General features: G+C 38.3%; 1 protein-coding gene across 1 annotated transcript; it reads left to right on the forward strand.

Moving 5' to 3' along the window:
• Positions 1-10291: 10291 nt before the first annotated feature.
• On the forward strand, positions 10292-14458 carry RPL24 (ribosomal protein L24). Its single transcript, XM_019711222.2, has 6 exons — positions 10292-10398; positions 10521-10596; positions 11181-11291; positions 13433-13569; positions 13856-13919; positions 14334-14458. Exons 1-6 carry the CDS (start codon positions 10394-10396, stop codon positions 14412-14414), a joined length of 474 nt encoding a protein of 157 aa, XP_019566781.1. The 5' UTR covers positions 10292-10393; the 3' UTR covers positions 14415-14458.
• Positions 14459-15184: the final 726 nt, after the last annotated feature.

The raw sequence follows: 15184 nt of genomic DNA on the forward strand, positions 1-15184 counted from the left end.
CCTCACCTTACTTCCCACCATTCATTTTACTAGTTTTCACTTGGTGTTTTTGAGTGAGAGATTGACAAAATGAAATGTGTTTTAGAAAGGTTAAGCTGCTCATATAACAAGGATGAATTGAAAAATACAATAGTGGCAGGAAGGAGACTATTGTAATAGTGGATGGTAACCTTTAACAGAGCAGTTTCAGGAAAGTATTATATACAAGTTTAGATAACAGGAAGTTAAGAGACTAGATAGAAAGGAAACTTGAACAGCATTTGTGGAGAGTTCAGTTTATCTTGACAAAACAAAGGTTTTTTAATTAGAATGAGAACTTATATTTGAAAGAAGTAAATATAATAATAACTTTGAAATTTTAAAGTTTTAAAACTGAGTTATTAATATAAGGACTGACAGTAAGATTTTGAAATGGTGCCAATTTTTTTTTACAATAAAAAATCTTTATGTGAAGGCTTCACAAAATCTTTATGTGAAGGCATAAAATTAAACATTTTCTTCTCTGGTTAGTATTCATTAGTAGACTCTTATGGTCCTGCTCCCTTATCTATGACCTATAACATGGAAGAAGAGACTGCCACTATGAAATATATATTCATGGGTTATCTAGAAGCCCCAAATAAGTATTAACTTTCCTCATTTTATGTATTATTATTTAACAGGTGTTACACAATAATAAAAACCAAACAGTGCAAAAGCTTATGCACAAACGGTTTCATGCATTTTGTCTGTGCACTTGTCTAGAAAAGGGGCTGCAGTTCTTTCAGATTATCAAAGTGGTCTGGAAATCAAAAAGAAGTTTAGAACCAAAGTTAAATAATTTCAATAATAAAATTCTACCATAATATTTGGACAAAGAGGCTAACTATTATGCCTTATTACTATAAGGAGGTTCTATCTGGGCTTCTGTGCAGGGGTTAGTGCTGAACGAATTGGAAGCTCTCTCAGGGAGAGGAAAACGAAATAGGTTTGGGGACCAGTGAATGACTGTCTCCACCACCGGTCTAAAAATAAACTGTTAGCCCAGCATTCTCCAAAGCAATGAGATTTCAGGAAGGTGGACAGAACAGTTTTAAGGCATCAATCCTAAATACCATGCAATGTCAGGGCCAAAATAATGAATATGGAAGGGTTAACCCTCTCAAGATGAGATAATAACATTTTTATTTTATTTTCCCCCATATATCAGCAAATATCTGAGAAAAAGAAGAGGTCGAAGTAAAAAGAAATTTTAAGAATAAAGCCACTGAGATATTTTTCAGGTGCCTTTATCTGATTAACTGGGAAGAAGTTGTCTTTTGTTGAAGAAATTTTTATTTTATTTCATTATCTCTATTGAGGAGTTTCTTAAAAGCAGTGAAACCTATAAAAGTGATTTCTCATATTCCCAATTGAAAATCAAGTGAATGTTTAAAGAAACAGTTCTAACTTTATACTTGGAAAACTGAGTGCTTAAAAGCTCAGGAAGTTCATTTACAAGAGTGATAGTTTTACTCTCCACCCCCACCCCACATTCCTGATTCGTTTTTTTAAATGAGGAGTGTGATGGTTAATTTTATGTGTCACCTTGGCTGGGCTCCATTGCCCAGATGTATGATCAAACATTATTTTGGATGTTTCTGTTAAGTTGTTTTTGGATAAGATTTACATTTAAATTGGTATGCTTTGAGTAAAGCAGATTGTCCTTCACAATGTGGATTGGCCTCATGCAATCACCTGAAGACCTGAGCAGAACAAAAGACTGACCTCCCCAAAACAGCATGGAGTTCTGTGGCAGACAGGTTTGGGACTTGAACTGCAACACTGGCTCCTTGCTGGGTGTTTCCAACCTGCCAGCATCCTGCAGATTTTGAACTTAACCAGCCTCCATAATCTTATGAGCCAATTCTTTAAAATCTACACAGATACACACACACACACACACACACACACACACACACACACACACCCTATTGATTCCGTTTCTCTGGAGAATCTTGAAAGAAGGATAATCAACTTCCAAGTAGCTTTTAAATGCTGAAGACTTCATTCTGTAATTATATGTGATGGTCTACTTCATTTGGGGCTCTATTAACATCAGTTAGAGATACAAAAAATTTGCTCAATACTGAAGAGAAGTTCTCTCTGCGAGAAGGAAAATTCAAAATATAGATGAATTACTTGCCTCTCAAATAAGGCATACACCAGTGTAGCTGATATAAGTAATCTAACTATAATAATTATCGGGATAGTGCTGCTACACAATTGCTTGTGCATAGAATGTCAGACAAGTTTTCAAACTTTAATGCTAGCAATAATCTCCAAAGGAGTCTAAATGTGTCTTTAGATGTTCCTTTGTCCTTCAAGATATATTTTCCATTTTAAAATAATGTAGCATGTATCCATTTATTTTTTTAATACATTATTGTAAAAATCTTGGAAAATACTGGCAAGCAAAGAGTAAAAATAAAAATTTTACATAACCTCCCTGCCCAAAGACAGTTAATATGTTGTGTGTTTCCTTTCAATCTTTTTTTATTGAGCTTTGACTCCAAACCCAGCTTTATTTTTTTTTTAATACATTTTATTGCGGGATAGTGTGTTTCTCTAGGGCCTATCAGCTATAAGTCGTTGTCCTTCAGTCTAGTTGTGGAGGGCGCAGCACAGCTCCAAATCCAGTTGCCGTTTTCAACCTTTAGTTGCAGAGGGCACAGCACACCATCACATGGGGGGAATTGAACCGGCAACCTTGTTGTTAAGAGCTCATGCTCTAACCAACTGAGCCATCTGGCTACCCCTCTGGAAGCTCAGCAGTAGCTAGTTGTCTTCAATCTAGTTGTGGAGGGCACAGCTTACTGGTCCATGTGGGAATCGAACTAGCAGCCCTACTGTTCAGAGCTCGTGCTCTAACTAACTGAGCCACCCAGCTGCCCTCCTTTCAATCTTTTAATAATGGGAGTATATCTAGACTCCCTGCCTCCACATATTGTTTTAAAACAAAAATGAATATATGCTGTACATAGATTTGGTCCTGCTATTTTCAAGTAATATGTTTTGAAAATTTCCCTGTGACCTATTTCTGGTTGTCTCATACCCTTTAAAATTTTTAGATTTTTTATTGGGGATGGGGAACAGGATTTTATTGGGAAACAGTGTGTACTTCCAGGACTTTTTTCCAAGTCAAGTTGTTGTCCTTTCAGTCTTAGTTGTGGAGGGCACAGCTCAGCTCCAGGTCCAGTTGCCATTGCTAGTTGCAGGGGGTGCAGCTCACCATCCCTTGCGGGAGTCGAGGAATCGAACTGGCAACCCTGTGGTTGAGAGGATTCGGTCCAACCAACTGAGCCATCTGGGAGCTCAGTGGCAACTCAGCTCAGGGTGCAGTGTTCAATCTTAGTTGCAGGGGGCGCTGCCCACCATCCCTTGTAGGAGTCGAGGACTCCTACCGGTAACCTTGTGGTTGAGAGCCCACTGGCCCATGTGGGAATCGAACCAGTAGCCTTTGGAATTAGGAACATGGAGCTCTAACCGCCTGAGCCACTGGGCTGGACCCTTTTAAAATTTTTCACCTTTTCTTCCTTTCCAGTTAAGAAAGGATAATATCAAACAGAAATATATAAAGTATATCGATACGCTGAGGAATGCAAATTTGTGTGTTAACGTTTTCTTTTCTGAAATTATATTTTCAAAACTTTGAAATCACTAAGATTTTCATATTTAACTACAACACAAATCTATAGTACAGAAGAAAATAGGAATAACAATGTCTTTAAACTAAAATATATTACAAATTCCCTTCCATGCCCTCAAATGAGATAATAAACTCAAAAGGCTACTTTATATAGATATTCTCTAGCAGGATTTGGCAAACTGTTGCCTAACATTATTTGACGCACAAGTTAAAACCAAAAGCAAGATCTCCATTCTTACACAAATTTGCAGTGGTTCTATTTTTCAAGCTCAAACTACAGTTTTAGACTTCAATGCAAATACTTCAATGCAAATACAACAGTAATTTTCAATGCAAATACAACGGTAATTTTCATATTTCAAGACCCATTTAACTGTGCAATTGAGGAGCTTTCACTTAACTTTAAATTAGAAATGATTAATCTGACATGCTAAGAGAAAAATATTAAGAGAATAATCTAATATAATTGTATAATTGCCTTTCAAGAGATTAATATGCTCAATTTAAATCACATGCCCTTGGATTGACATCAGTATTGGGCAGTGTTTATCTGGGTGAAAAGACGCTTTTCAAAGATTAAATTTGGAAAATATCATTATAGATCAGGATTAACAGATGAACATCTGTGGTTGATTTTGATGGTAGGGAATAACTTTGAACCCTAATTAAGAGAAATGTTATCCTCCACCTCTCAAAAAAAGAATTTCATTCTTCTATTTTAGTAGACCTGTTTTACAAAAACTGGTACTCAATTGTTTTAAATTTCATCAATGAAAATTTGGAAATTGTTTTTTTCTTGTTATATAAACACCTATATAATAATATCCTCAATTTTGCCTCTTGGCCTACAAAGACCAAAATATTTACTATTTGCAGACCTCTGTTATAGAGGAAGGAAAATCTGAGTAGGAAGTTAGCTCGTAGAAAGGAAGAAAGATTTCCAGCCAAAGAAAACAGCTTGGGCATATGAGTGAGAACTAATAGAGAATGTGAAAAATAGTAAAATTATTATATACCAAATAATAAATGCATCATGCTTTGTTCTTGCCTTTTTGAGCCAATCAGTAATACCATTTTATTCCAGAAGATGGCTCCCTTTATTATCCCAAAATTTTATTACGAAAAAATTTCCCACAGAAAAATTGAAAGAATTTTATAGTGACCACTCACAAACTCACCACTTTGATTCTCTTATCAACATTTTATTATGCTTCTTTCATCACATATGTATCCCTCCACCCATCTTATTTTTTGATGTATCAGTACACCTCTTCCTATATACTTAAGCATATATTTCACTCAATATTTACTTACAATTTCCTTTATTAAAATAAAATTGGCAAACAATAAAATGCTCAAATCTTAAACAAACATTTCCTGAGTTTTGACAAACTGTATATTAACTCTAAACTCATAAAGATATAGAACATTACCATTAACACAGAAAGTTCTCTTATATCCCTTCCCACTCAATCCTTCCCCTCCCACGCAGAAGCAACCACTGGTCTGGAGTAAAGCTGCTATAAACATTCTTGTATAAAGTTTATTTTTGCTTTAAAAAATTTTTTTTATTAAAAAATAATACAGGTGGGCGGCCAGTTGGCTTAGTTGGTTAGAGCACAGTGCTCATAACAATAACACCAAGGTTACTGGTTTGATTCCCACATGGGCCAGTGAGCTTCACCCTCCACAACTAGATTGAAAAACAAAAAAAAACAACGACTTGACTTGGAACTGATGGGTCCTGGAAAAAACACATTGTTCCCCAATAAAAAAATAACAATAATTTGAAAATATAATAATACAGGTGGTACGTACTCTTCCTATTTTTCAGGAATGAATTGTGAGACTTAAATCTTTTCGATCCAAAGCAATTGTTTGAAACTTTTTATCATGGAAAAGTAATTAAAAGAGTATGCAACAATACACAGATTATTTTAATGAACCCTCTTACCCAACACCCAGCTTCAACTATTATCCATTCCTGGTCAATCTATTTTTCATCCATGCCCTTACCTACTGGACCCTCCCTTATATTATTCTAAGGCAATCCCAGCCATCATGTTATTTCATCTGTAAATATTTACTATATATCTGGAGATATAAGCTTTTTAAATCAAACATAATCACAGTACAATTACAACACTTAAAGTATGTGTTAATATCAAAACTCCAGTCAGTATTTAAGTTACCCCATGGTCTGTCCAGCTTGTTTGTTCAAATTGAGCCTCAAATGAGATTCATACGTTTTAATTGGTTGAGGAGGCTCTTAAATTTATTTTAATTTATAGGCAGAACCATCTTCAAGTTGTGCAACTGGTGTATTCACGAAGGGCCCGCACTCAGGAGCATCCGGTACTTGGGATTTAATGCTCTGCAGTTATTGTCTTGAAAGTCTTAATAATTTTGTCTTTGAATTTGTGTTTTGTTAAGTGAAGTACAGTGGGATAATAGAGCATGTGCCCTGAGCTTGGAGACTCAGCTCACATGTGGGCTTACTTCCCGGAAACTCCTTACTTTCTAGGGATGGGTCCTGGAGAATCGCTGATTCTACAGTTTGCTGATGCCAGCCTCCGCCTCTCCGTCCCCTCTCTCCAAATCTGGCAGCACCACTGTGCCTTCCACAAGTGGCTTTATGCCCATTCCCATCAGGTCTCCAGGTACATAGCACATCCCAGGGTACTGCCAGTTTGCAGTGGGTTAGGCCAGGAGGACGGTGGAAGGAGATGCTGGCTACACTTCCCCATCTTTATTAGGGCACAGCATGTTGGTCCAGCTACTCGAAGGAGGGGAACCCTAGAGCTGGTGTGCCTTGCGTGTTCCAGTACACACGTCAAGTCCCAGAGCAGATCCCTGGGCACCTATGAGGGGCTGCACAGGCCCCTGCAAATGTCCTCACCTGAGGGAGCATGACTTCAAATAGCAAATGAAAAAAAATACCATGAAAGGTCAAGAGACAGATTGCAGAAGGAAGGAAGTAGCTTAACATTTTAGTACCTCTAACAGCATCATTTTCCTGCTCTTTGTAAAAAGGACCCCACACTTTCATTTTATACCGAGCCCTGAAAATTATTTATGCAGCTAGTCCTGTCCATAGGTTCTTCTTCTTCTCTCTCTCTCTCTCCCTTGTTCTCTCTCTCTCTCTCTCTCTCTCTCTCTCTCTCTCTCTCTCTCTCTCCCCCTCCTTTCAATTCACATGTTATTGAAGAAATTAAGTCACCCTGTAGATGCCAACTGCATCCCAGCGGAGTCATTTCACATGTCTCTCTGTCCCCTATATTTCATAAATTGGTACTTACATATGACAACTTGATTAGATTTTTGTTATGCACTTTCTTTTTTTAAATTATTTTTTATTTCTCAATTGCAGTTGGCATACAATATTATATTAGTTTTAGGTACAGCATAGTGGTTAGACATTTATATAACTCAGGAAGTGATCCCCCCATTAGTACCCACCTGGCACCATACATAGTTATTACAATATTATTGACTATATTCCCTATGCTTTACTTTACATCCCCATGATTATTTTGTAACTATCAGTTTGTACTATTCAATCCCTTCACCTTTTTCACCCAGCCCCCCTAGATATTTTTAAAGACTACTTTATAATTTTTAAGAATACTTCATAATTTTTAATGCTGTGTAATTTTTCAACCTGGTAATTTTCTAACCCAGTTACTAGATGTTGCTTTCAAAGCCATCCCTGAAGTCAATGCCTGAGAGTCTTAGGATTGATCAGCCTGCTGCGAATGATGGTGGTATATTCTAAAAGAGGCAAGATCCTTCCTACACCTGAGAAGAGAATGCTATTGGAAGAAAACACTCAGAATGCACTTACTTGGTTTCTAGGGGTGGTAAACACTGAGATGCACTTTCCAGATCCTTCTGCAAGCAAGGGCTTGCTACCCAACAATGGGCATTGTGGTCAGCAGCATCCTCCAACTGTCAGCAGGGTCTGGCTCAGCTGCTGAGAACCACCTAACAGGTCGTGACTCTCACCTTAGGTCGTGACTCTCCGGGGCAACCCACATCTGGTGACTAAGCAAAGTGGGGTTATAAAGAGGGTTGATCATTTGGCCCAACATGGGATACTCTGATAGGCAATAATTGTTCCAGAGCTCCTGGCAGGGCTGACTGACGTTTAGTTGGGCCTGCAATGTATTTAACTTTTCCTGCCTAATACTGCTTTCTCCCCCTTATTTCACAAGACCTAATCCCTAATAAATATCTTGCACCCTAAATTCAGTGTCAGTAAATGCATCCAGAAAAGCAAGCCTGTGACACTAGGTGATGTTATCCCACATATTGTATTCTCTACTATTATAGGTGCATTACTCCTAAAATATATCCTATTGCAAACACTCCTCTGAACTTGTTTAACTTCCACTAAACCATTCCACCTTAATATCCTATCCGCATCTTAAAATTAGTCTTTCTGAAACTGACTCTTTCCCCCACAAACATGCTCCTTACTCTTAACTGTCTTAACAAATGATACCACTATTCACTAAGTCCCGATCTTCACAATTTCCTTACCTCCTGTATTATCTATTGCTATGTTAATAAACAATTCCCAAATCATAGTAGTTTAAAACAATAAACATTTATGATCTCACAGTTTCTATGGGTTAGGAATTCAAGAGGGTTTATCTAGGTGGAAATGGGAAGAGTAAGGAACATGTTCTGCCCCAGAGCTTCTGGAGGGAGCACAGACACTTTGATTCCAGTCCAGTGACAATGATTTCAGACTTCTGGCCTCCAGAATGGAAAGAAAATACATTTCCGATGTTTTAAGCTACCAAGTTTGTACTAATTTGGTATAGCAACCATGGGAAATTAATACAGAAGGTGCGGTGTGTATAAAAGGTGAAGAAGCAGTGAAGAGAAGAATGCTCTGTTCTCAGGAGGTATATAGAGTTGAGAAGAGCTCCAACTTTGGTTCCAAATTGCTCCATAAATAAGTAAGAGAATGGAGTACAGCTGAGCCTTTTGCCTATAAAAGAGAATGTAAGGATAAACTCAGCAAAAATTTATGGTGTTGGAAACTTGTGCTTTATGACACACGTAAAATGTTTTTAGGAGTTTCTGTATAATTTCATATTCTAAGCGTGTTTGAGCACAATTTCATTTATGATACACACAATGTTACAAAGAACCATGAAATACTAGCTCAAGAATGCCCAACACGAAATAAGAGTTAAAAGGCTAAAATCCTTAAGACCCAGTTTCCCGCTTTAACTACACCAAGCTAGTCAAGCCAAACATAATTTTGAAGGCCAATAAGCAAAATCTTTCTAAAATGCTTGGAAAGAGTCTATAAATTCTGGGGTTCTGTGGAGCAAACAGGACCAAATTCCTGCAGGTAAATCTTGGCTCCACCCTCTATTTACATCCAGCCTGACTCAGAGTTTATAGAAACCAGGACTATTCAGAAAAAAAAAAAATTATTTTAATGATCAAACATTTGTTTAATCAGCAGTGATTTAAAACAAAGAGTTGGATGGATGTCAGAGTTGATTAAGTTCATCGAGCCATGAAAGGCTGAGGCATTTATCTGCCCATTATCTATATAGACAATATCTTTCTGAAGTATACCAGGTATTCTCAACAGCTGACCACATTTGCTCAGGCTGTCAAATTTCTCCTCTTTGCTTTGCTTTTCAATTCCACCTAGATCTCTGTTAACTCATTCTTAAGACTGGTTCCAGCAAAATTGTACAGCTTTCTTAACTTTAATCAGCCACCTTATTGGATTTGTCAAATCTCTTCAACTACCTCCTTACAGAAAGTTTATAGGGTAAGGCTGTTATAGAGATAGCATAAATCAATCATATTTCTGTTTCCTAGGATTGCCTCTTGCCACTCCCCATTTATCCTATGCTGAAGTATATCTAGCGTTACAGAAGGTTCGAGAGATTAAGGAGTTGACTTTCGGGTGGGTCTCATCAGAACTCTCTTTTCCAGGCCTCCCAGCAATGCCCTTCTTTGTGCAACCACTGGCCCCTGAGCTCCAATAGGAAACAGCCCCGCAGCCTAGCTCTTCCCCTACCGCAGTCGTCATTCTGCGGTACTAAGGCGCTTACAGCGCTTACGTAACAGGGATTTTGTAAATTGAATGAACTAGCGTATGTAAATGCTTTAGCATTAGTTCTGGCACAGAGAAAGCACTCAATGAATGTTAATTATAATGAATGTAACGCGCCATCACGCACGACTCGATTCGCACGGCTTGGGAGACAGTTCAGATGTCTTTTTTTTTTTTTTTGCAAGTGGTGAAACTATTAAAATTTAATGTTTTTGATTGAGGAAATGGGCCAACACGGAGGGCAAAAATGTGATTTTAAGTTTTACCTGCGGGGTATTCGTCTGTGGGTCACTCAACTGTAAGAGGGAGAATTCACATTCCTGCAACAGGATGATGGCTTTAGGGCATTTGACTGGAAGAGAGAGTGACTCCGAAACCAAGCGCCTGCCTCCCTGGGTGACTGTCACTTCCCTCTCACTCGCGGAGCTTCCGCCGCCTCTCGCAGAATTCCTCCGCAGCAAAGCGGCCGCAGCTAAAACCCAGATAAACCGCCTGGTAGTTGTGACGTCATCACCAAGCGCCCGGGTTAGAAAAGGGAATTGGGGGAGGAGATTGGCTCCCCGCGGTCCTGAGAAGGCCTCTACCCATGATCCTCTCCTCTCCACCATCTTTCCTTCTTTCCGGCAGCCGCAGCCATGAAGTAAGCAGGATCCCGGCATCCTAATCCGCTTCCATCTTCGAGTAGAACCCCTCTCGGGCGTCCTGGGTATGGCTTCTCATCGTAGACAACCCCTCCTGATGGGTGTTCGCTTTTCGTTACAGGGTCGAGCTGTGCAGTTTCAGTGGGTACAAGATCTACCCCGGACACGGGAGGCGCTACGCCAGGACCGACGGGAAGGTAAAAGGCCGCGTCGGCTAAACGCGATTTCTCCTTTTAAGAGGAAAGACCGGTCTAATTCGGTCTAGGCGGTGTCATTTAACACATCACTTTGTGGTACCTGAAAGGCTTGCTTCGGGGACCCTGTGTGTAGTGGTTGTAAGGATCAGAAACCTCTAAGTGAGCCAGTCTTGATCTTTGATCTAGTGTGAGTCGGGTCGGAAATTAGGAGTTCGTGTAACTAATGTCTCGGAGTGAGGGAAATAGGCCACCGAGGTATCTGGGCGTTTTGTGGACACCCACCAGGTCCTCTTGGAATCCCGGAAGGGACAGGAACTAGCTGCCTCCCAGAATTTGACCCTCCCCTGCGACATGAGTGTAGCTTTATCTGTTCTTGAGAAAAGACAGGACCAAATGCAAAGATCTTGGAGGTGCCACCCAGTTAACTGCCAGTTGTGTGACAAACTATTGGGTCTCTGGGCCTCGATTTCGTAAAAAGCACAGGATAAAACTAGAATATTAATTAGCTAAGGATTTCAAGCTCAGCCTTTTCTATTTTGTATAGTTGAGTAGGTAACTTCTATATTTTGAACTTGTCACGACAGGTTTTCCAATTTCTTAATGCAAAATGTGAGTCGGCATTCCTTTCCAAGAGGAATCCTCGACAGATAAACTGGACTGTTCTCTACAGAAGAAAGCACAAAAAAGGACAGTCGGTAAGTGACATGCACTTTGATGTGGGGCCATCTCTTAATTTGTTTAAACGCTGACCTTCAGTTGCTGCTCTGTAAAATTGTAACTAAATGAGAGGGTATATGAATGTGCTCCTAAACTGCAAAGCTTCAGTGAAGTGAAAATGATTGATATTAACAGTGCCTCCTTATACATCTTATTAGGCTTACAGTAAATACCAAGTTGAAATTTGAAAGTGTCCCTTTGTCCAAGTCAGAGAAATTAACATATAGCATACTTGGGTCATAGGGCACCATGGAAGTGTTTGAGGTGTTACAGTGGGTGGAAACTAAGTAGTTATGGGAACTTGGTTTTGATTATTATATTTGATTATATTATTTATAGGATTAGTCCTAACACAGATAATCGGCAGAATCTTCCAGCATACTAGTTCTCAAGAAGACTGGGTGTGTTTTTGAAGTGCTCTTTTAACTTGACAGAAATTTACAACAAAAAGTTTAAGTGCCAAGGCAGTAGGGTTAGTATCCAGGAGGCTTGCTGGAGTGTTTAGACTCATGGGTGAAAGACATTACTAGGTATTGTGGGAGTTCAGAGGAAGGAGAAATTTATTTCTAAACTAATTTAAAAGTGGGTTTGACACATCCAGTAGGATCGCCATTATCAAAAAAGGGAAATTACAAATGTTGGTGAGGATGTGGAGAAATTGGAACCCTTGTGCACTGTTGCGTTTTAAGATGGTACAGGCACTGTGGAAAAGAGTTTAGCAGTTTCTCAGAAAGTTAAACACAATTATTGTATGACCCAGCAATTCCATTTCTAAATATGTAACCTAAGAGAATTGTAAGCAGGAACTTACACAGATAATTTGTACACTGATGTTTGTAGCACTATTATTCACAATCACCAAAAGGTGGAAACAATCCAAGTGTCCTATCAGTGGAAGAGTGGATAAGAAAATGTGGCATATAAATGGAATGTTTTTCAGTGTTGAAAAGCTGACAGCCAGACAGCCAGCATGGCTGAACCTTTAAGATACTACATGAAATAAGCCAGACACAAAAGAACAAATGTTATATGATTCCACTTTCATGAAGTACTGAAAGCAGGCAAATTAATAAGACAAAAGGTAGAGGTTACCAGGGGTGAGGTAAGGGAAGAAGGAGTGGGGAGCTATTATTTAATGGATGCAGAGTTTGGGATGATGAAAATGTTCTGGCGATGGATAGTGGTGGTTATTGCACATAATTGTGGGTGTATTCAATGCCATTGAATTATAAACTTAAAAATGCTTTAAATGGGCAAGTTAATGTTATGTATATTTTACCACAATAAAAAGTATTTTAAAAATGGATTTGAGAGAAGGAAAAATATAAACAAGTAAAAGGAGCGTTTTAGTTAACTACAAATGTGCCTTATTTTTTCCATATAGTCTGTTTAAAATTTTAAAGATATTTGGCATATCCCTGTTTTAAAAAACAGTTCTTCACATATATTTTAATTTTTCTTGGACTAAGCGGTGCGCTGCAAGATTTTTTTTTCTCAGAAGCACTGTAGTGTAGGTTTCCAGTATAAAATCAGCAGCAAATGGTTGAATTGTATTGTTCTGATTCCCTGACCCTTGGTGGCTTTCCTGTCATACATGATTTTCTAACTTAACTGTTTCTCCCAGTGATCATACTTTGAGTAAAAACAAAACAGGTGAGTTGAGATTTGATAATTTTTTTCCAAAAGTAAGTTCTTTAAATGGTCTAACTAAAATCACTTTTAAAGTACTAGCCAGTTAACTTCCTCAGAGTTTAACTTTTTGTCTCTTTAAAGTAGTAAAAAATGGCCAGGATTTATAATAGATGGCTTAACTAGTCCATAATAAAAAGGCCAAGAGAGGGTTCCCCTGTCCCCATATGTGATGATTTAGCTACAGCAAGAGGAGGGTTTTCACCTGACAGTGCTGGTACTCTGACTTCCACCCTCCAGAACGTGAGCAATAAATGTCCATTGTTTGTGTGCTTCTCAGTCTGGTATTTTGTTACAGCAGCCCAAATGGACTAGGACAAATATTAATCGTAAAAGATTTCACATCCCCTGCCTTAAAGACTTACTCATTTCTCCCCCAAATTCATGAAGCAAGGTTCGTAAGTGTGCTCCCCATCTTTTTGTTTTGTAGGAAGAAATTCAAAAGAAAAGAACTCGCCGAGCAGTCAAATTCCAGAGGGCCATCACTGGTGCGTCTCTTGCTGATATAATGGCCAAGAGGAATCAGAAACCTGAAGTTAGGAAGGCTCAACGAGAACAAGCTATCAGGTGAGGGAGCCTTCATTGTCAGCATTATTTAGGTTTAATATCAAGTTTATGATATAGTCTAAATGATTTGTTGAAATTTCTGTATGCAGTTAAAACTGCAATTTCTATGTTACGCTGACTTGGTGGTTAATGACATTTGTTGACAAACCCTTTGGATTTATCCTAAAAATTGGAGATGGGAAAGGAATATGATAATTCCATTTTTCCAAACACCCCAGCTCCTTGTTAATAAGCTGTACCCTTAAGGAGTAAAGTGCTTTACCTTAAGTTATTTTTAATCCTACAGGGCTGCCAAGGAAGCAAAAAAGGCTAAGCAAGCATCTAAAAAGACAGCAATGGCTGCTGCTAAGGTAATTGTGGGATTGTCTCGGATTTCTTATTTAAAACAACAGGAAAGGTTTTTTTTATAACCCAAATTGTGGTAAATGAAAGCTTCAAGTTTTTAAAGAATTTGGTGCAGGGCTCTAATGGAAATAATGTTCATAGCTGGTTTCTGGGTGTTTTGTTTCTTAAAGTTTATTTTGAAATAATTTGTTGTCTCCTTAGCTCATCAAGTCTATGATAGTACCTTTGTATTTCATTTATATTTCATAGAAAGGTGGACTTTTAACTTTTGGGGGAGGGTTCTTAAGAGTAATATTGGGAATGCAATTAAATACGAAAGCAATCTAGGGTACATACAGAATTTGGACATAAGGGAAGGTAATTGGTTAAAAAAGAAAGTTGCATGGGAAAATACCACATAATGTATTATCTTTTTACAGGCTCCCACAAAGGCAGCACCTAAGCAAAAGATTGTGAAGCCTGTGAAGGTTTCTGCTCCCCGAGTTGGTGGAAAACGCTAAGTTGGCTGATGAAAATGTTAAATAAAGATCTGACTATAACTAGATTGTGGCAGAATTTTGTAAAAAGAGTTCCTTTCTCTGGAGAAAGACCTCCCTAATGTAAGCCTCTTAGTTGGAGAGATGTTAAGCAAAATGATGTCAGCAAGCTCTGTATGTTTAAATGCAAGCTTTGCTTATCTGAGATGTAAGGGCATGTTACACAGACTGCACTGTCTTAACTTTTTGGTTATAGCTGTCTGTAAGTACTAGGGTGCCGTGTAGATTTAGTCTAGGTTGATTGCTAAAGAGGCATTTTTTCCTATAACTTGTGTCTGTAGAAAGTAAACCTTTTTAATGAATTATTTTCTTAAGTTATCCTTTTCCATCAGTAGACACATTTATATTATATTGGATTTGCCTTTTGTTCGCTGGTATCTCAACCTCTTATTAGCTAATAGCTGAGTCAAAAGTGCTTAAAACTATCAGCTGTATTAATATGTTCTTGATTTCAGATTAAGAAGTTGGTGTGAAGAGCACCACTTCTTAAGTAGAATGTACTTAAAAATTCCCAAAGCAGTTTGTTGAACTTGGAGTTTGGCAGAGCAATAGTTGAAATTGTAAACATGTCTGAGTAGCCCTGCTGATGTTCAAGAGGCATATGTATATAAAATGTGATACGGAAAATAGTAATCATAATTTATGTTAAGAATAGGCTTGAATTCTACAGAAAGTAGGTCATTGCTACATGCAAGGATACAATAGCGAACAAGCCACATCCTCTTGAGAAACAT

Source organism: Rhinolophus sinicus, linkage group LG01, assembly GCF_036562045.2.
Source record: "Rhinolophus sinicus isolate RSC01 linkage group LG01, ASM3656204v1, whole genome shotgun sequence".
NCBI lineage: Eukaryota > Metazoa > Chordata > Mammalia > Chiroptera > Rhinolophidae > Rhinolophus > Rhinolophus sinicus.